The sequence below is a fragment of the Rhineura floridana genome, chromosome 9 (assembly GCF_030035675.1).
Source record: "Rhineura floridana isolate rRhiFlo1 chromosome 9, rRhiFlo1.hap2, whole genome shotgun sequence".
NCBI lineage: Eukaryota > Metazoa > Chordata > Lepidosauria > Squamata > Rhineuridae > Rhineura > Rhineura floridana.
The window spans coordinates 127,818,050-127,840,457 of record NC_084488.1 but is presented as its reverse complement, the minus strand read 5'-3'; the positions used below and the strand labels follow the sequence as shown (position 1 = coordinate 127,840,457).

At 43.7% G+C, this 22,408-nt stretch overlaps 1 protein-coding gene across 1 annotated transcript in view; it reads left to right on the top strand.

Annotated features, from left to right (window-relative positions):
- LOC133363705 (maestro heat-like repeat family member 5) overlaps positions 1–22,408 on the top strand; it is a 116,613-nt gene that overhangs the window by 29,720 nt on the left and 64,485 nt on the right. The window contains exons 9-15 of the mRNA XM_061582974.1: positions 1,899–2,015; positions 4,152–4,271; positions 6,171–6,296; positions 10,760–10,882; positions 13,030–13,109; positions 16,549–16,684; positions 18,212–18,307. Coding sequence (XP_061438958.1) covers positions 1,899–2,015; positions 4,152–4,271; positions 6,171–6,296; positions 10,760–10,882; positions 13,030–13,109; positions 16,549–16,684; positions 18,212–18,307 — 798 coding nt within the window. The remainder of the gene's footprint in view (positions 1–1,898; positions 2,016–4,151; positions 4,272–6,170; positions 6,297–10,759; positions 10,883–13,029; positions 13,110–16,548; positions 16,685–18,211; positions 18,308–22,408) is intronic.

Sequence of the window (22,408 nt, the reverse complement as noted above, 5' to 3'; positions counted from 1 at the left end):
GGATGTGAAAGTTGGACAGTGAAAAAAGCGGATAAGAGAACAATCAACACCTTTGAAATGTGGTGTTGGAGGAGAGCTTTGCGCGTACCATGGACTGTGAAAAAGACAAATAATTGGGCGTTAGAACAAATTAAACCAGAATGGTCTCCAGAAGCTAAAATGATGAAAGTAAGGTTGTCATACTTTGGACACATAATGAGAAGACAGGATTCACTAGAAAAGACAATCATGCTGGCAAAAACAGAAGGGAGCAGAAAAAGAGGAAGGCCAAACAAGAGATGGATGGATTCCATAAAGGAAACCACAGACCTGAACTTACAAGATCTGAACAGGGTGGTTCATGACATATGCTGTTGGAGGTCACTGATTCATCGGGTCACCATAAGTCATAATCAACTTGAAGGCACATAACAACAACAACAACCTCCCTTGTAGACTGTGGGAATGCTGTGGACATAATATAGCTCATCTTCAGCAAAGATTGACCAAGTTCCCCAAGATATTCTGACTAGCAAGCTAGATAAATGTGGGCTGGATGGAACAACTATCTGGTGGATCCATAGTTGGCTACAGAATTGTGCTGAAAGAGTGCTTATCCATGATTCCTCCTCAAACTGGTGAGAGGTAATGAGCATGGTACCACAGGGCTCGGTCCTGGGCCCAGTGCTCTTCAACATTTTTACTAATGACTTGGATGAGGAGTTGCAGAGAATGCTTATCAAAGTTGCAGATTATAAAAAATTGAGAGGGATAGCTAAAACCCTGGAAAACAGAAACAAAATTCAAAGGGATCTTGGCAGGCTGAAGCACTGAGCTGAAAACAACAAAATTAAATTTACAGAGATAAGTACAAAATTCCACACCTAGTAAAAAGAAACCAAATGCACAGTTATAAGAAGGAGGATACTTGGCTCACCAATACTACATGTGAAAAGGATCTTGGGATTGCTGTTGATCACAAGCTGAATATGAGCCAGCAGTGTGATGTGGCTGCAAAAAAAGCAAATGCTATTTTAGGCTGCATTAACAGAAGTATAGTTTCTAAATCGCATGAAGTATTAACTCCCCTCTATTCGGCACTGGTTAGGCTTCATCTTGAGTACTGCATCCAATTCTGGACGCTGCACTTTAAGAAGGATGCAGACAAACTGGAATGGGTTCAGAGGAGGGCAACAAGGATGATCAGGGGACTGGAAACAAAGCCCTATGAGGAGTGACTGAAAGAACTGGACATGTTTAGCCTTGGGAAGAGAAGAGTGAGGGGAGATATGATAGCACTCTTCAAATACATGAAAGGTTGCCACACAGAGGAGGGCCAGGATCTCTTCTAAATTGTCCCGGAGTGCAGGACACAGAATAATGGGCTCAAGTTGCAGGAAGCCAGATTTTGACTGAATAGCAGGAAATACTTCTGAACTGAGTGGTATGACAATGGAACCAATGACCTAGGGAGGTGGTGGGCTCTCCAACACTGGAAGCATCCAAGAGGCAGCTGGACAGACACCTGCCAGGTATGCTTTAATTTGGATTCCTGCATTGAGCAGGCAGTTGGACTTGATGGCGTTACAGGGTCCTTCCAACTCTATTATTCTATGGTTCTATGAATCTATGATCCCCTCTCAGTGTGGTGGTGGGTTTGGATGGGGAGGAGAGACTCAGGTTCAAACCTTTGCTTTGCTGAGCAAGAAGATCCTCTCATGAACTTGAGAAGTTGGGGGCTCTGAGCCTGCTGGTTGGTTGTATGGGTGACATTAGATAAGTGTGTGTATTGTAACATGCTTTGGAGAAAGGTGTCCATTAAAGATGACATCAAGAGGATTTGGGCAACATCACATACACATAGTTCTCATTGGCTCACCCTGCGCCCCTCATGGCTCTTTGTCTCCTTCTTCCAACAGGTCTTTCTCTATCAATATTATGGGGCCATCCTCCGTGTCTCAGATGACTCTCAGTTAGTTCAGGAGCAGCTCTGCAATATCCTGGGCATGTCTCACAGAGGACCTTGGGAAGCCAAGGTGAGAGGAGGGAGCTGTTCTTCTCCTGGGAAAGGCGGCATTGTCATTCCATTTGTGGACAAGCCCCATGTCCTAGTGCTATCCCTCCTGGCCCAGTTGGGATATGGGAGAGAGAGAGAAGGGAAGCAGCTAAGGGGAGCACTTTCCTGGGCTGGGATGCTGAGGGGAGGGTGTAGGTGGGCAGGTCCAGAGGATGGAGAGAAGCTCCCATAATCAGGGCACTTCTCCATGGATTAGGCAACTTGTGCACATTTTATCTTCATATATAGCTGAAGAATGTGAGCTTCCCTAGTCCCAGAGGAAAGTGGCTTTGAGCGTGCAATCTGCAAGCCCTAAAGATACAAAGTGGAAACATTTTTTCCTTCCCTTTTCAGATTATATCAGGATTGGGTTAATATGGATTTAAAGGGGAAAACTGCATAATAGCTTCTGCTTGCCTGCAATGTCATGTGAACCATGCAAATTAAAAGAGGATGCAAGTAGCACCAGATACACAGTAAATCACCGTGTGGATGAGCCCTCAGTGAATGGGCAGTAACATAAATGGCAAATGAAAGTCAATGTATAAAGTGATACACATTGGGGTATCCCCCACCCCCAAGTTCACATATATGCTCATGGAGCCTGAACTGGTGGTGACTGGCCAGGAATGAAACCTTGGAATCATAGTGAATAGCTCAATGAAGATGCTGATCTGGTGTGCAGCAGTTGTGAAAAAGGTGAATTCCATACCAGGGATCATTAGGAAAGGGACTGAAAATAAAACTGCTGATATCACAATGCGGTTAGACAGCAGCCGCATTTGGAATTTTGTGTACAGTTCTGGTTGCCTCACCTCAAAAAGGATATTGTGGAGCTGGAAAAGGTTCAGAAAAGGGCAACAAGATGATCAAGGGTATGGAACAAGTCCGCTTTGAGGAAAGGTTGCTACATTTGGGCCCTCTTAGTTTAGAGAAAAGGTAAGAGGTGACATGATAGAACTGCATAAAATTATATCTGGTGCCCCCAAGTTCATAACAGTAGAACTCAGGATCATCTAATGAAACTGCAGAAGGGAAGATTCAGGATGTATGACAGAAAGTGCTTCTTCACACTGCACATAGTTAACTATGGGATTCACTCCTGCAAGATGTAGCAATAGCCATGAACACAGTTTAGACAAATGCGTGGAGGATAAGGCTATCGGTGTCTTGTAGCCACAATGGCTATGTTCTGCCTTCTCTGTCAGAGGCACTTACGCCTCTGAATATCCAATGGAGGTCACAAACTGGGAGTACTCAGGTCCTGCTTGTGGGCTTCCCATTGGGGCATCTGGTCAGCCACTGTGAGAACGGGATGCTGAGCTAAATGGGCCCCCTTGGGCCTGATCCAGCCGCAGGCTCTTATGTTCAAGCAGTTAATGACAGACTTGGGGGTGAGGGCAAGCAACTGGAGCTCTTAAAATATGGGTTAGACTACGGTGGCTTTTGGAGTCCTTTGTGCAGTGTTTACTTAAATAGCTTTCCCTGTGGCAGCTGCCTGATGCAGATGGAACAGGATGGCAAGCAAAATCATATGAGAGGGCAGAATGATGCAGCCCAGTCCCTGGAGCTAAGAGGAGTAAAGGGTTTTTTTGATTGGGGGTGGGCAATAAAGAAAGTTTTCAGGAAACTCTCTTGAAAAGCTTTAAAAACAATTCTGGAGGGCTTTGTTTGTTCTATTACAATAAAAACAGTGAAGGGTCCTGTGGCATCTGAAAGGCTAACATATTTTCTTGTAGCAGAGGCTTTTGTGGGCCAGAGTTTCATTGTCAGATGCACCAGGTGGTCACATCAGTGGGCAGGCAGATGTACACACAGTTACAGAGAACTCTGTACTCTCAGAGAAGATGTCTTTGCCCACTTAGGTGCCCACGTAATTACCACTTCATGCCTCTAAGTGTCTAACATATTTTTATCTGAAACCTTTCAGAGAATCCTCCTTTCTATTCTGCCCCAGGGTTAGTTCAGTGTAACTCACAATGCTTGCTGTACAAATACAGGTTGGTCCATCTCACCTACTTGCAGAGATGGAGTCACACACATGCACATGTGGATGCACGTGCGCACACACACAGCCTCTCATCATTTCTTCTTCTTGCCGATTCCTCCTCCTCAGGGCATTGCTTCTGCAGTTGGCTTGGCTGCATCTCGCCACCTCGATGAGGTTTTTAAAGTCTTGGAGAACTTCAGCAAGGCTTATTCCACCAATGAAACCTCGATGCCAAACACCAGCCAGGTATAATTTCAGAATTATAATGGGAGGGGAGGGAAATTACCATGTGGCTGCATTCCCCCCCCCCCTTTTTTTTTACTGTTTTGACAAAACCAATGTTTTCTTGAACTTGGACATCTTTTATTCAGAAGTGTACACATGAAGGTTATGTTTTCCTTTTGGATGGGATTCAAGTTAGACAACTTCTAACTTCTAACAAGTTAGAGAAGTTCCAAAATGACTGGCCCATTGTTGGAGCCTGTTAAAGTGACACCAGTGAGACTAATAATGATGAGCCAAGTCTGGTGTTTCTCTCTGGTTTCCCTTGGAGAGTAGTGTCTTCTGCATTAGCCTGTTCATTTTATGGGGCAAGAATGCTTGGTTCCAGCTGGGTCATTGTCCCTCTGTAATCGTTGGCTGCGTCTCTCCCACTTCTGATGGAGCCCACAGTACAGCACTTGCTGCCCAGCGATGCTTGGCAGGATCTCTCTGCTTCATCAGGTAATAAGTGCCATTGTGCCAGACTAGGGATGGGATCTATGGGCCGGTGCCAGTGAAAAAGCATTCCATCACCAATACAAGCTGGTATCAATTGGAATCCGCTCTTTCTCTGCCAGCTGCTGCTGTTACTGATCCATTTTTCTCCCTCACAAAAAAGTATTGATATATTGATTTGTAAAGGAAATATTGATAACTTTAAATATCAATAAACTATTGTTTTTAATATCAATATTTTAAAAGTGGATTTTAAAAAAATAAAAATCCATTTTCAGAAATAGCAGTGGAAAATCACTACATAAAAATCCAATCTGCAACAATAAAAGACAAGTGAGTTAATGGAAAATTCAGTACCAAACCCAAATAAGGTAGAATTCAGACTGCTGGGAATAAAGCACCAATGCATATTACAAGTGACTTGAACCAGTAGGGGGCATTAGACAGAAAGGCAATCTATTCTTCCCTTTGCTGATACCTCCTCTAAAGCATTTCTTGTTTTTGCAGGCTTTGCTCCTTCCCTCCGTCCCTCCCTTCTCTTCCTGTCTTTGTTCTCAGCAATGGCTCTTTGCGTGGAAGCTGCATGGTTGCATCAGCATATATGACTTTACCTCTTTGTAGTAATGAACCTTACATTTCTTTATTCTTTCAAATACCAGTCTTAACAGTCCAGTTATTCCTGCGCCCCGCAGTGATACATATTAAAACTCTTCCACAGACTCAAAGGGAGGTTATTGAAACCCAACAAGCTTTTTGCCAGTTTTGCCTTCCTCAAATGCAAATTATGGTTCACTTTGTCCTGCCTGACTGGTGGAGCCACTCCTGCATTCAGAGGGGGAGGGGCTTTTGCTTCCCACATATTTTTCCCTTCCAAAATCTCCTCCCATTGATTGCAGTTAGAGGGAATTAAATATGCTGGCTCCTCGGCTGGGATATTTCCAAGGCATTTGGGGGGGGGCATCTCTGGGGACTGAGGAAACTTGGAGTCCTGCAGATCCATCACATTCCTGCTCCCCCCCCTGCGCTCAGAGCAGCAGCTGCAGAACTTTTGCAGCCACACCAGGGAGGCTCTGATCACATTCTCCACATGTGACCTTCCCTCTTCTCAGGATCCAGCAGCCCAACCTTGTCAGCTGCCTTCTTGGGTGCTTAGGATCACAACCTAACTCAAGCAATTTCACCCTGGTGAAATTGTGCAAATCATTTTTTTTTTTAAATGCATTGTATCCAACATTAGTCCTATTCAGTCTCTGCCCAAGCCAAGCAGTCTTCTGGGCTTATTTGCAAGGTGCAAGTTTTAAAATGGTTCTGCATATGGGTTTAAAATAACTTTTACCAGTTTGTTCTTGTCTTTATGCCTCCAACTGATACTGGCTTTTCCATGATGCTGAACAGGTTCTTGGCAACACTGTCTGTCTTTTCTCACAGTACTGCAAGTGGAACACCCTCCTCCTGTGCTATGGTCGAGTAGCCCTGGGGATTAAAGACGAAGTCCTCCCTAGAGTGGAATTTATCCTGTCCAAAATGATTGAGTATTTCATGATCAACCCAATGGTACAGCGAACACTTCTGCCTTTATGTTAGAGGGAAAAACTGTATCATGTTTGTGTGTCAACAGTAGGAATGGACAGATCTGTCAATTTCAGTTCTCCCTGTTTCTCATTTTTGCAATCTTAAGTCTCTGCAATTTGCAATTATATTTTTTTAAAACATCCGCATGAAAACATGTTAGCAGTTCAGTGCATAGTTCTCCTAATAAACACATTTTAAACTTGTATACAGTTTTGACTAACGTACATATTTTTGCAAGCAATATTCCCTAATATAATGTGTTTTTCTTAACATTGTTGGAGAACTGCATGGCGATATTCGGAGGAGTGTGAGTTTTATTTATTTATTTATTTTGAAAAATGGCTGTGTTTTGATCCTTCTATTGTTTCGGAAAGTGTGAATGGAATGGAATTTTTCCTTCATCCTTAATCAAGAGTCGCGGCTTATCACTGAAAAGGGCTGGAGAAGGGTGCTTATATTGTGGTCATCCTGAGGCCTGCAAGAAGTTATCTCTCAAGCTGAGTGTGCAATTGCTATGAGAACTCAACATCACAAAATAAGAAACAGTCCAAAGTAGCACACTTAGCAAAGGATTGGAGGATCAAGGCTAGGGACGGGGCAGAAATTCAATTCAGTTCACATTTAAAGCCAAATTTATAAAATTTGACTTTTCCAAAACAATATACAAACTGTAACACAGCCATCCTTTAATAGTCACATTTATTTGAATTTTGTGATGCAGTTCTCCAGCAAAACACTTTTTTACAAAAATGCATATACTACAGGAAAGTGTGCATAAAAATGAATATATTAATGAAAATAACATTCAAAAGCATTATATCAGGATAAATTGATTACAAAATTTGTACATTAGTCAAAACTGCATACAAAAGCATGCTTATTAGGAGAAATTCACACTAAAACGGTGAATTGTCATGAGGATTTTTTTTTAAAAAAAATCACAAACTGCTGCAGAAATGTGGTGAACCAAATTTGGGTTTGGAGAAATGAGAAACTGAGAGAACTGATATTGACAGATCTGTCCGCCCAAAGTCAAGGCTACGTATGGGGGAGAAATTGGATATAGTTTGCATGTAAAAGGGAAGCTATCTAATTTGCACTTTCCTAAACAATATGCCAACTGAAACACAGCCCTCCTATTAAATTTGCACTTCTCTGAATTTTGCACTGCAGTTCACCAGCGAAGTAATATGTACAAAAATATACTAGGATACAATGTGTATAAAAATGCATATCTTAGTGAAAATAACGTACAAAAATGCATCATATCAGGGTAAATTGGTTTGCAAAAATGTGTGTGAGAGGGAAAATTGCATTTAGTAATGTATATATGAGGGGAAATGCTGATAAGAACAACCTGCTGGATGAGGCCAGTGGCTCATTTAGTCCAACAATGGGAAACCTTAAAGAAGGATTTGAGCACAACAGCACTCTCCCCTCCTCTGGATTCCAGCAACTGGCATTTGCTGCCTCTGACTATGTTCATAAGGACTGTTTTTAAAAAAATTACAAACTGATGTGGAGAATTGAACTTTAGAAAAACGAGAAACTGGGAGAAACAGAAACGGACAGATTCAGTTAGGTCAGAAGCCTAAATTTGCTCAAGAGCTTCGAAATCTCTCCAAAGCAGTGGTGGAGACTACTGGAGCTCATTCCCAGAGGTTTTATTTTCCACAATATCCCCATGGAATGAAGATATGTGACAAATGCAATGTCTGTGTGCAAAACCCATATGGAAGTTCTTGATGTTGGAGGCAGTCTCTGTAATAAGGCTTGAGGAAGTGTTGAGGGAGGAAGCCTGGAATTCACTCTCACAGGAGGCAGTGATGGCCACCAGCTTGGATGACTTTAAAAGAATATCAGACAAATTCATGGAGGACAAGGCTATCAATGGCCACTAGCCCTGATGGCTGAGCGCTGCCACCATAGTCAGATGCAGAATGCTTCTGAAAACCAGTTACTGGTAGCCGGCAGGAGGGGAAAGTGCTGCTCTTGCCCTCAGGTCCTGCTTGTGGGCTTCCAATTAAGGCATCTGGTTGGCCACTGTGAGAACAGGATGCTGAACTAGATGGGCCACTGGCCTAATCCAGCAGGCTCTCCTTGTGTTCTTATGCCTTTGTGGCTCAGAGCCTGGTTTCTGAGTGTGTTTCAAGGGAACGGCAGCAGCAGAGTGCCTTCCAGTCTCCCAAGGGAACAGCACACGCTCCCCCCATGTGTTAAATTCCTCTGAGAAAGGCTGACAGAGCATTATGTTATTGTGGGGTGGGGTGGAGTTGTAGACAACAAATTGTTTTTTTTTTAAATTATGAACTCTGTTTTAACCATTTACAATACAGATATCCAATAGTGATGTTGCATGCTGTCAGTCAGTGTAGACAATACTGAGCTAGATGGACAAAATTCCTGTCTCAGTATAAAGTAGCTTCCTATGTTCCTAAAACCAAAAATGAAATAACAGCAACATCAGCCAATGAACAGCTAAGCAGAGAAATTTGTATTAGTACAGTAGGGCTCCACTCATAAGGCGGGTTACGTTCCAGACCCCTGCCTAAAAGTGAAACCCACGGAAAAGCAGAACTCCATCAATAAAATGGCGCCTGACGCCCGAAAAACGCCATAAAAGCAGAACAAGCGCCATATGAGTGTGGCCTTACTCTAATTGAAAGCTGCCCCATCAGCAGAATGCCGAAAAGCAGGGCCTTCCTGTACACTCAAAGCTCCACAGCAAGGAAAGCTCTTGGTCTGCTTCCAGAAGGGTGGCAAAGGAGAAGGTGCCATGGAGGCTGCCCATCAGGGGGCTATTCCAGAGCCCTGGAGCTACAGTATGAAGGCCAAACTGGCTTCCACATAGGACAGCATTTTCAGCAGGGCCTTATCAGTAGATCTTAAATCTGGGAAGGGGGGTGTCACATGGGAGGAGGCATTGCCTGAGCTTTGAGAGCTTTATAGATAAAAACCAGCATCCTGAATAGATCCTGAAAAATGTTTGGCAGCCAGTGCCTGTGCTACCAAATGGATGCCATAGGAGTCAGAGCTGGCAGGTGCAAGTTAACAGTTGGGCAGCAGCGTTCTGCTTTTGCTGGAGTTGCCCACTGTCTCTTAACGGCAACTCCAAGTACAGTACATGATAATAACAATCTCAAAGTCACAGAGGCAGTGGATGACAATGGTCAGGTCTTTATTAAATCACAAGCAAACTGCAAGGATCTCCAAAAGGATCTCTGCCAACTGGGACAATGGGCCTCAAAATTGCAAAGCAGGTTAAGTGTCAAATATTTCCTAAACTCAAAACTCAGTTGCTTTTGAGTCCTTTGCAGTGCCCATGGGGGTCTGTTCACTACTATGAATAACTGGGTGTGTCAGCCACAAACGTAGCCTCTTCATTACCCACCCTGGACACTTGTCCATTTCAAATGAACAGGAGCTTTTGAAGAATACATTTTCTTGTTCCCTTTACTTCAGTGAGGCTTTTAAGGTTCTGACCCAATTGTTAATCTTATTTGATCAAATAAATCAATTGAGATTGCATCCTCAAGCAAAAGGCATAGTTTGTGTGTAATAAAAGGCATAATCTCAAAAGAGACTTTAGTTAGTTAGCTATAGCCTCAAGGAACTCAAGGTGGTGCACAACATACAAAACAGAATCAATTTGTATCACGTTTCAATGTTTTATGTTGCTTCACACTGCTCTGATGTTCTGCAAGTGGGTGGTATATAAATACTTAAATAATAAATAACCATCTAGAAATGACATGAAAAAACAATATAATAAAGGCGCACTGCAACAGAACTGTTGAATACCAGAGCCAATTTAAGATTCAATACTTGGGTGAACAAATATGTTTTAAATTGCTATCTAAATAGTAACAGACATCCATGCTATGTGTGAGAACTGACAATAAATTCCTCTTTTAAAATGGTTCTTGGATCTGAACTTCTTAAAGTGGTTGCATTAAAAAAAATTAAAAATCTGCTCACTGGTTAATTGGAAGGGCACCCTTTTAGTTGAGCTTAAGTTGTTTTGTTAGATTCAATGGTCACTTGAACCTTGCATACCTGGCACTTAGTTCTGTTGCTGTTGTTATGTGCCTTCAAGTCGATTACGACTTGTGGCGACCCTATGAATCAGTGACCTCCAAGAGCATCTGTCATGAACCACCCTGTTCAGATCTTGTAAATTCAGCTCTGTGGCTTCCTTTATAGAATCAATCCATCTCTTGTTTGGCCTTCCCTCCTGTTTTTCCCAGCATTATTGTCTTTTCTAGTGAATCAGGTCTTCTCATTATGTGTCCAAAGTATGATCATCTCTGTTTCATCATTTTAGCTTCATGGCACTTAGTACACAAGAAGAATTTGTAGTGGTAGATTTGCCTATAAAGCTTTACAAAATGGTCTAGCATTGTTTGGTAAAGTGGGTCTGTTTTCTGCTCTGGGGTTGGATTTAGGACATGAATCTGAAGAAAAACTTTTTGATTGCTGTGCTGATGTTCCTTGAGGCCATTTCTGCAACAGGTAAAGCGCAAGACATACGGCTGCGCATGAAAACACCACTTGTGGGATGCCTGGTAGTAAGTATGCTGCTCACTCTGTGCCGAGAAACCTGTTGCAAATGAACCCAGCCATAGGCTAATCTGACTGTGCCTCTGGGACTTGCTGCATGTATAAGATAATGATCTGAATAAGCATACTCCCCCACCCTTTTCTGGTTGTTAGAATGGTCTGCCCTCATCTGCTGGTCGAACTGTGTCTATGTTCAGTATCCAGCCACTTATCCAGAACCAGTTGGGGGTAGGATCTAACCCTCACCCATGAAGCTCACTGGGTAGATTTGGGCCAGCTCAATCCACCTCACAGGTTGTTGCAAAGATAAAATTAGCAAATTCGTCTACAGCACAATTACAGTGGAATACATGTTTCCCTTGAAAGAGCTACCTAAAGTGGCCTCCTGTTTCCATTAACAACTAGTATTGATTTGTCTATAACTGTGAAAGCTCTGCTGTTCCATTTTATCTGCTTTGTGTAACTTGCACACTCTTGCCACTCTTGTGGATGAAGTCCTAAAATGGTAATCTACCCCATTTTTACAGAGGAATCTGAGTATAACTTCTAGTCCATATAAAAGGGGAATTAGATATTCAGCTTTTTCACTGCATCTGGGTCCTTCTAAGTAGCACCCAAGGGCACCATGAAACTCTCAAATACACCTCCCCCGGCACACGGCAAGGCCCTACCCAGCTCTAATTTTTATTTTACATTGAGGGTGGGTTGGTGGGTTTGTTTGCCTCTTTCATTGCTTGGAGACATTGCCTTTTTTTTGGTCTGTTTTAGGAAGGTTTAGATGTTTTGACTGTTTTTGGGGGAGGGGTATCTAAGCATCACTTTTTCCTTCTATGAAATTGGTGTCCATGAAGTTTTCTTAGATTACCGTATGTGCTCATGGGCTCAAAGAAGGTTGGGTACCCCTGCACTATTTACATATCACCAAAATTACATGTAGAATGATGAAAAAGCCGGCTTTGGCTGTGCTTGGTTACTCTCATAGTCGGGGGCAGGGAGGGAGGCAGGGAGGGAGTGTGTGTGCATGTGCCTGGATCTGATGTCTACCAGAAGCAGCACATCCTCCAAACACAGATTCAGCTTCTGTGGAGCCCAACATCAGTGAAGAAGACCTTGGATGCCACGCAGTGGCTGATCTCCTGACCTGAGCAATAAGTGCATTCATATAAATAGGCAGGGAGGGGAGGAACTCAAGGCCTTGTTTTTTGAGAACCTTCCTGTGAACAAAGTCCTTCTCTGCATTTCTTCTAAGTGAGGATGCTGCATCTTCCCTGCACTTCTGAATCTGTAAGCTCAGCAATCCTTTGTGATATCCTGTTTGTGTTCATCAACACCTTAAGCGCCCATCTCCCAACTTTGCAGATCATGTTAAGAGTGCTTTCCTGTGTACATGCAAGCCAAACCTGGCTGCACAAAGCAAGCTGTTCCTTGAGGTCACCTGGGCACAAAATACCACAAATAGAGAATGTTTTGCCTCTAGTCCTTGTCCCACACCTGCAACCGTTGGCCACAGCTTCTTGCTGCTTCTCCACTTGAAGTGACTCGGCCTGCCTGTTTGAGTAATGCACTGGCCTTTCATAGGTTGGGTATATTTTCCATGCTTGTTTGCTTTTTTCCCTAAAGTACCAACCTGTCTTTTCCTTTCAGTCTCTTAGACTTATTCTTATTAAAGCCTTGTTTGAACTTTGCTTTGGGGTTGAAGTGCATTCTAAGACCAGCTGAAGGGACTTTTGTTGCCCCAGTTGGCTCCCCATGGTGCCTACAGGGACTCACTAGGAAAGCAAGCTACCCTGGGGTCCTGTTGACGGTTGCTCCCTCATCCAAGGCAACTGCCTGGCTGGTACCCCTGGGAATTTCTCCTTGCCAAGGTTACAGGAAAAAAGGGAAGCGGTGGCAGATTACTGAATGTGCCACTTGCACAGCTGGCCTCACTCCTAAGGCAACCATGGCAAGCAGAGGAAGCTTGTCTTCCCTCACACTCCCCATGTTGGCATACGAGAAACCTGAGTGGTAGGTGGACAATTGTTGACACAGGAGCTGGTCTCTTTAGGTAACAGCTCAGTTGCTGGTCAATCTGTACAGAACTAGGATGCCTGCAAAGATGAGTTGAGCCTCCTGTCCAGCTACACTCACACTATGTCCCTGTAATGACTGGCAGGTGCTGATTGAAAGAGAACCCGTCCACACACTGGCTGACACGGTGCGTCAGGATGCAATGTACATCATTAAAGAACTCAGGTCAGGAGCAGGACTAGCAGCATTTCTAATTTGGGGGAAGTAAAAGTCAACGGTACACTCTTGGCTGTATTCAAGAGCACATTGCAAAAAATATTGTGTCTTCTAAGGGGATTGGCTTATGGGAATGGCTGTAGCTCAGTGATGACACCATCTGCTTTGCATGAAGAACATCCCTTGTTCTATCCCTCCTAGCATCTCCAGGTTGGACTGGTAAAGAACTTTCTTTGCCTGAAACCCTGGAGAGCCACGGCTGGTCAGCATAGACCATATCAAGCTAGACAAAACAATGGTCTGTCTTGCTATAAGGTAGCTTTTGTGTGCCTATGGTTGTAGTGATACGTATTTCATCTTATCAAGACAAATCAGAGTTGCCCTCATATTAGAGCAAAGAGGATTGTGCTTTTGGCACAAATGCCCAACACCATTTCCAACCATGGGAAAGCTGATTACTGCCAGGGATTGCACAGTGTGCAAAACGAGTTAGCCAGTCAGAGGTCTCAAAAGTGCAAAGTAGTAATTGCATGAGAGATAAAACTGAGAAAGTGCCTTTCCTACCTCTGTCTTCCTCAAATGGTACTGCAAAAAGAATTATCATGCATATAGAAGAACAAGCCTTGCAGAAGCAGAACCAGCACGGCTTCTGCAAAGATAAGTCTTCACTAACCTACTAGAGTTCTTACAAGCATACAGATAGAGGTGATCCAGTTGACATAGTGTACTTGGAAGGTCAAAAAGCTTTCAACAAAGTACCTCACCAAAGACTCCTGAATAAGCCTAGCAGTCATGGAATAAGAGGAGAGGTCCTCTTGTGGATAAGGAATTGGTTAAGAAACAGGAAACAGAGAATAGGAATAAATAGGCAGTTCTCCCAAAGGAGGGATGTGGAAAGTGGAATCCTTCAAGGACTGGCATTGGGACCTGTGCTTTTTAACTTGCTCATAAATGATCTAGAGTTAAGTAGCAAGTAAGCCATGTTTGTTGTTGGTACCAAATTGTTTTGGATGGTTAAAATAAAAGGATTGTGTGGAGCTCCAAAAGGACCACTCCAAACTGATTGAATAGGCAGTAAAATGGTAAATGATAGTCAGTGTAAGCAAGTGTAAAGTGATGCAAACTGTAGCTAAAAAGCCTAGTTTCACATACACATTTGTGGGCTCTGACCTGGTGGAGACTGACCAGGAACAAGACCTTGGGGCAGGTCATAGTCCATAGCTTGATGAAGATGCTGCTCCAACGTATGACAGCTGTGAAAATGATTAACTGCATGCTAGGGTTTATTAGGAAAGGGATTGAAAATAAAACTGCTGATATCATAATGCCATTGTACAAATCTGCGACCACACTTGGAATACTGTATTCAGTTCTGGTAACCTCACCCCAAAAATAATATTGTACGGAAAGGTTCAGAAAAGGGCAACAAAAAGGAACCAGGGGATGGAGCAACTCCCCTATGAGGAAAGAATAAAACAAGGTTTGCCAACATTTTTGGGACATAGGGGACATTTGGAATTTTGAGAACATACAACGGGCACCCATGACATAATGGCTACCAAGGGAGCTTGGTGTAACACAAAATGGCTGCCACACCAAGAAGAGCAGAACAAGAAACAGGACCACAAAATGGCATGGGCATTCCCCCCTGCCAATCATCCACCCCATCAAATGTGGGGAATTTATTTATTTATTGAATTTATATCCCAACCTTCACCCCAAGGGAGCCCAAGTGGCATAAAGGGGGCTTCCTCAGGCACTGTTGCATGCACAAATAGAAGCTCCTCTGCCCAGAATGGGAGGATGGGCTCCAAACTTGGCATCCAAGGCAATGTGGGCATGTTTTAAGGGTGTGTGTTTAATGTAGGAGATGCTGAGCCAATACAACCAGGAGTGAGGCAAGAATAGCAAACAATGCCTTGTGTGTTGCGGATTTTTGAGATAATATTTATGGAGACATTTCACAGGTGCTTATAGGGGGCACTGGGAGGCACACTGAGGACCCCTGAGTTACAACATGTGGGGCTTTTTAGTTTAGAGAAAAGGTGAGTAAGGAGGGACATGACAGAGGTGTATAAAGTATGGATGGTGTGGAGAAAGGGGACAGGGATCCTCTCCCTGTCCCTCTCATAGTACTAGAATTTGGAGACATCTGGACACTAGAATTTGAAGCTGGATGTTAGAAGAGTCAGTGACAAAAAGTACTTGTTTGAATACAGTTAACAGAGCATATAGTTAGATTATGGAATATGCTCCCACAAGATGTTGTGATGGCCACTAGCTTGGGTGGTTTTAAAAGAGAAATGCATGGAGGGTAAACCTCTCATTGGCTGCTAGCCATGATGTCTATGTTCCACCCCCAGTGTTGGAAGCAATACACCACTGAATGCCAGTTGCTGCAGAGGACTATAGGGAGAGTGCTGTCATGCTCAAGTCCTGCTTGCGAGCATCCCAGGAGAGACATCTGGTTGGACAATGGGAGAACAGGAGGCTGGGCTAGATGAGCCTTTGCAACAGCAAAAGGTGGCAAGCATCCAAAAGCAAAATGAAAGAAAAAAACCGGGGGGGACCCAAAATGCTTGAAAAAATATATTTGTTATGACAAAAGCCCAATACGTTTTGGCCAAATCATGATTTTGTTTACAGCCCCTGACAAAGGCCAAACCACAGAGTGGCCCAAACACGTTGGGCTTTTGTCATAATAAATATATTTTTCAAGCATTTTGGGTCCCCCCCACCTTTTTTTTCTTCTTCTTCTAGATGAGCCTTTGGCCTGACCTAGTAGGGCTAATAATTATAAAAATAAAAGGGCTAATGATAATAATTAGCAGGGATAATCATGATGATGGTGATAATATTACCCACCCTTCACCAGTCGGTTCATAGGTTCACAATTGTTACCAAAAAAACTTGACCTGGTTTTTGCCACAGAGCAGACCAAAGGGAATCTTTTGATAGGTGGGCTTCTGGTAAGCCCATTCTCATGGGTGGATCATTCTCCGGTGAGATGTCAGCTAACAGCAGCAGTAGCCTCCTGCAGGCAGGGAGATGCATTGAATTGGTCCACCCACACAGATTCTTGAAATTGCCTTTACACAGATCATTGGTCTGTCTAGCCCATGTAGTAGCCCAGGAAACTACTGTGTGGCCTTGGGCAGAGGGGAGGAGGGTCCTGAGAATCTTTAAGAGGAGATGCTGGAGGTCAACAGCTCAAGACATGTGCCCTACCACTGAGCTGTGTTGCTCTCAGAGTTGAACAGTTCCCTTACCTGCCAACGTCATTCAACTTTACAGCCCCAGAATTCTTATAAATCCTCACCCGGTGTGGCCTTTGCTTCTCATTAAGGGACTGAAGTTAGCTCTGAGTTTGAGACAAGGCTGAAACCACCTGGGCACAATCATCATTTCTTGTTGCAGATAAATCTCGGGTGTACTTTTCTTTCATCAGCAAACTGAAACCTCTCCTTGAGCGAGAGAAAAAATCCAACCTCCTCTGCGCCTCCTTCCAAAGTGTGTTTTGTCTGGCCCCAGTGGAGATCCTGGAACAGCAATGTTGTGTAGATGAGCAGGCAGCTGATATCAAAGTGAGCCCTTCTCCTTTATGTATCTTACTAAAACAGCAACATATTTTTCTGATTATAGTTTAGATGAGAATAAGTGTGGAAATGCAAATTTATGCATAGCCATTCAAATATCACAGTTTCCAGGCAGTGTGTCACAGAGGCTGACATTTACTTTTACAGGATTGAGCATTACCACATGTGTATTCAGCTCATTAAGATATTTATATCTGAATATATAGCTGGGCAGCCACCCAGAGTTGGAGAGCTCACCACTTCCTTAGGTGATTGGTCCCATTGTCGTATGGCTCTAACAGTTAGGAAGTTTTTCCTGATGTCCAGTCGAAATCGGGTTCCCTGTAACCTGAGCCCATTATTCCGTGTCCTGCACTCTGGGATGATTGAGAAGAGATCCTGGCCTTCCTCTGTGTGGCAACCTTTCATGTACTTGGAGAGTGCTATCCTGTCTCCCCTCAGTCTTCTCTTCTCAAGGCTAAATTTTAGGGTTGTTCTCATTTGTTTTGATTTTATACTGCCTAGTGATGACCTTGTGCTTTTTTTGTACAGGTTCACATTTGTATTTTCTGTATATTGATTGCTTTAGCTGTATTTTACAATTTAAAATTTATCATTTAGTTGATTGGGTATTATAGCAATGCCTTAATAAAAAACAAACCTCTGCTGTGGGAGCAGGGAAGGGGACTTTGACATACCCTCTGGATACAGCCCTTGGAGCAATTTTGTTGTGGGTTGCAATGTTGTCATTTTAGAACTTGTCATTTGGATCAATATTTTTCTCCAAGTGCTCATGGGTGTAGGGGGTGAAACACAAGGACCCTTGTGGAGCTCTTCAGTCTTCCCCCACACATCTATCTGCCCCACTGCTCCACCCACCCCCCGCCCAGCACATAAAACTGGTTCAGTAGCCATTAGTGCCAGAAACTCCTTTTCCACTAGACTGATCTAAACAAGGGAGGTGTGGAGCTGTCATTTTTTCATGTGTGGGAGGGAGGGTTGTCTCCAGCTCACTCTTCCTCCTTAGCCAAAGAACTGACCATGAAAGATTTCTCCTGCCCAGCAGTTTAGTGAATATCTCCTTTACTCTACTCTACTCTACTCTACTCTACTCTACTCTACTCTACTCTACTCTAGGGCCTCCCTTGGAGGCTAGCCCAGGGCAAAGAAAAGGCTCCTTGAGTTAATTGTAAGCCCTCAACCACATGGGTTGGGTCAGGCTGTGAGACTTCACACCCCACAGCTTTGCCTTGCCTTTTCCTCCTGTTAGGCTGTGTGATGTTTGTTTTATTTTATTTATTAGATTTACTTCCTGCCCTTCTTCCCAGAATAAGACCAGGGCAGCAAACAAAAAACCATAAAAGTATTTTAAAACATCTTAAAGACAAAAGACTTTCAAACACATTAAAACAATATGTTTCTCCACAAACCTATTAAAACAAAACATCTTTAAAAGCAGTTCCAACACAGACGTAGACTGGGATAAGGTCGCTAATTAAAAGGCTTGCTAATGTCTGCTGCCTCTTTCTGCTTTAGGGGCTCCACCATCAGACCATAAACAGCTTTGAAGAGATGCTTCAGGGGCTGCTGTTGGAGAATCCACACCCAAGTGAGCTTGAGCACATGATGGAGGTATGCTGGGGAGGCTGGGGAGTTTGGATGCCAAGGAGTGGGGGGGCAGGCTTTATAGAGGATGGCTGGGGCCAGATCTGTGACCCTTTGCAGGCTCATAGGCATGGGAGGGAGCTGGTGTAAGGGCCCCATCCCCCACCCCCGCGACTGGGCAATGTGGCTGCTGTGTGCATGCAGTCAATTCATGGGCAGCGCCACTTCCTTTTATGGCGATGGAAGGAAGGTTCATGCTTTTCCAAAGTGTTCTTGATACTCAGGCCAAAGGACCTGCGATGCCGAATGCACACACAACTTCCGGGGCATATTTTATGATGTGTTCTGTGTAACTGTTGTACACACCTTAGAAACTACAGTATTAAGCAGTATATAAATCAGAGCTGTACACAGCCCCCCCAATCCACCCTAGGGCCCTGATCTGGGGACCCTGGATCAGGCCAACCTGCCCAGGGCAAACCCAGAGCCCTCCTCAAAGCAATCTGGGGACAGAGCTTATATTTAATTAGGATTTTTAAAACCTTAATTACATATATGGTCGGAAGCGGAACGGGAGAAGAAGACGGAGCATCTCCTTCCCCCCCACACACACTGGACGGAAGGCTGAGGAGAGAGGAATCCTGTCGGCTGCTGCGTCACAAGAGCCTTCCCTGCAGGGCTGGCTTTTGAGACGCAGCAGCCTGAAGCCTCTGCAGAGGCTTCCATTCTGTGGCCTGCCACAGCATCCACAGGATGGAACCCCCCTCTCTGCACTCCGTTTGGGGGCAAAGGAAAGGAGTGTCTCTGCACGCAGCCCCCTCCACTCCCTAAAATTGCATGTTTAATCAAGGTTTAAAACCCAGATTAAGCATGCAATCAGAAAGGGGTGGGAGAAGGACAGGCTGTAATTCCTCTTTCTGCCCTGCCCTATGATTGCTTATTTAATGAGGGGTTAAAGCCTGATTAAACATGCTGTTGCGTGCCACCCCAATCTCTGAGTGGTAAGATTTCCAGGGGTTCCTGTGCTCGCCCTGGGCTTGGTTGCCTTGGGAAGGTCAGCGGAGACTGTGGTGTCTTTATGAAATATGGTTTATTGATTTACACACATTCCAACCTGAGCTTAGGATGGAGAGGTTCAAGGCATCAGCAGTCCAATATCCAGCTTTTCCATCAGGGTTACAGGAGGCACCCCAAAGCCATGGTGCAGAGAGCCAGTCTCTCTGCCTGCCTCCAGTTCCCAGCCTTTCTCAGACACACCAAAAACACAAACCTCTCCTAGGCCCCAGGAGGGGAGGGGTTTTCCTGAAGAGTTTCAATAACAATAGGATCTCCCTGGCCCATTAACCAGGTAATGGGCACTTGATAGACCCATTAACCCACCTGGCCACTCTGATTAACAAAAGAAACTCATCTGACCAGCAGAGTGGGTTTCTCACCCCCAGGAGCAAGTCTCCAAATCAGAGCCTGGAAGGGGACTCACAGAAATTATCCATCTCAACCCCGAACCCATAACAATGCAATCAGGAGGTGAAAGAAGAGGCTGCACAGAAGGAGCTTGCAAAGGAGCACCAGTGTTCCTGCTCAAGCCCCTGTTCGCCATTTAGCAACTGGCACAATTATTGCAGCACTCGAATTTCCTACTTCTTTCACTCACTGTTGCAGCAGCAGCAGCAAAGGGAATAACCAGGACTGGAACCTTGGCAGACAGAGGAAGTCAGCTCTTTCTTCTCCACCAGAGTCCTGATGAAAATCCCAGGGGATGTTTATATTATGTTATTATTATTATTATTATATACTGCTTTTGTCACAAGTGAGCTCAAAGTGTGAGGTTGGACTAGATGGCCTTTTAGGCACCTTCCAATGCTACTATTCTATGATTCTGTGAAAATGGTTTACATACAAATAAGTCACATCATTACAAATTGCCCACATTATTACAAAATACAAATAAAATCACAATTAATATAATTAAATATCAACAAACATCAATTATAAAATATAAAACCATAATATATCAATATCAATAATAAAACTATGTGCCAATGGCACATTTCCATCAAACAGTAAAATCCCAGCAACTACACGGCCATCTATGCCTCCAGAAGGCCGGTATACCAAAAACTGAGGCACCACTCACATATTGGAGCCATTCAGGTCTTCTTTTCCATTTCCATACACTTCCTGGCTGGATAGACACACCATTGCTATCCACTCTGTCTTCTGCTGCAGCTGCTCGCCTTTGGCTGGGAGCCGCAGGACAACAGCCTTTTTGCTCTCGCCCTTCAGGTCGCACCTAAGATTTGTGCCCTTGTCATTCATTCATTGGCCATCACTCGTGGCCGAGTAAGATGGTCTTCCAAGAAAAGGTCATTAACAGTGGGTCCGTAAGTGCCTGTGGAGGCCAGTTCTGGATCCACACAGCCTCCCACAGTGAGGACATCAGTTTCCAGATGGAAGATGGTCGCGATGAGGATTTGTTTGATGTGCCTTCCGCTTAGCTCGTTTGTCCCGTTCATCCTGTATTCATGCTTCTTCAAAGTCCACAGCACTTTTGATAATAGCAGACCTCCATTTGGGACGTTCATGGGCCAAGAATTCCCAGTTGTCGATGTTCATGTTACTTTTTTTTAGATTTGCTTTAAGAACATCTTTAAACCTCTTTTGCTGTCTACCGATGTTCTGTTTTCCATCCTTAAGTTGGGAGTAAAGTAGCTGCTTTGGAAGACGGTGATTAGGCATTCAAACAACATGGCTGGTCCAGCAAAGTTGATGTTGAAGGGTCATTGTTTCAACACTGGTAGTCTTTGCTTCTTCCAATACGCTAACATTAGTTCATCTCTCTTCCCAAGTAATTTGCAGAATTTTTCAAAGGCAGCGTTGGTGGAATCTTTCAAGAAGTTGGGAGTGGAGTTTACAAATGGTCCATGTTTCACAGGCATACAGTAAGGTCGGTAGTACAATGGCTTTGTAAATAAGCATTTTGGTCTCCCTGCGAATATACCAATCCTCGAACACTCTACGCTTCATTCGGGAGAATGCGGCACTTGCAGAGCTCAGACAATGTGGAATTTCAGCATCAATGTCAGCTTTTACAGAGAGATGGCTGCCAAGGTAGAGGAAGTGATCAACGTTCTCCAGCGTCATACCATTAAGTTGGATTGATGGAGCTACAGAGGGACTAGTTTGCACCTGTTGATGAAGCACTTTGGGTTTTTTTAATATTAAGTGACAGCCCAAGCTTTCCATATGCTTCTGCAAAGACATTTAGGATAGTTTGAAGATCTTTCTCTGAATGTGCAGAGACTACATTATCATCGGCATATTGAAGTTCTACAACAGAGGTTGACATTACCTTACTTTTTGCTTTCAGCATACTGAGATTAAAAAGCTTTCCATCTTTTCAACATATGATTTCCACCTAGGAAGTTTCCCCTCAATAAGGTGTTAATAATAATTCCCCTCAATAAGATAGCAAAAAAGGTAGGAGCAATGACACATCCCTGTTTTATGCCTGATCCGACTCTGAATGGATCGCTGTGAAAGCCATTATTATCCAAAATTGTCACTGTCATGTTGTCATGAAGGAGTCGCAAAATGTTCACAAATTTATCAGGGCATCGAGACTTCCCAGGAGGATCCCTCTGCCTGTGCAGCCTCTGAGACGGGCTCCCGTCTTGGATGAAACTTTTTCAGTTTTAAATCCAGTCAGAAGGGGTTTTTTTGACTGGGGATAATTTCTTCCGGATAAGGAAGAAACGTGAGATTTCCCACACAGCTTTGTTGTGTTTGTTGGAGACTGGAATTCGTCAGAATTGCCTGTGAAAGAAGTTCTTCCAGCAGCTCGGATGGAGCTAAGATTTCTAGCTAGCTCAGCTGAATAAGTGAGCCGTTTTTTTTTCTTCAAAAAAAAACGGTCTAACAGGCAAGCATTCTCCTGTCTACGCTCATTATTTTGTTATCTATACAGCTAAAGAGATTTGTCAAAGAACCAGCAATTAAGAAAACCTGGGTGAGTCAAAACTTTCTCTTTTACTCACGGAACTAAGGGGGAAGAAGATAAAAATAGCCTATCTTTTTTTTATTGCAAAAAGCTGACATGGAAATTAGCATTATAAAGATTACAACGGA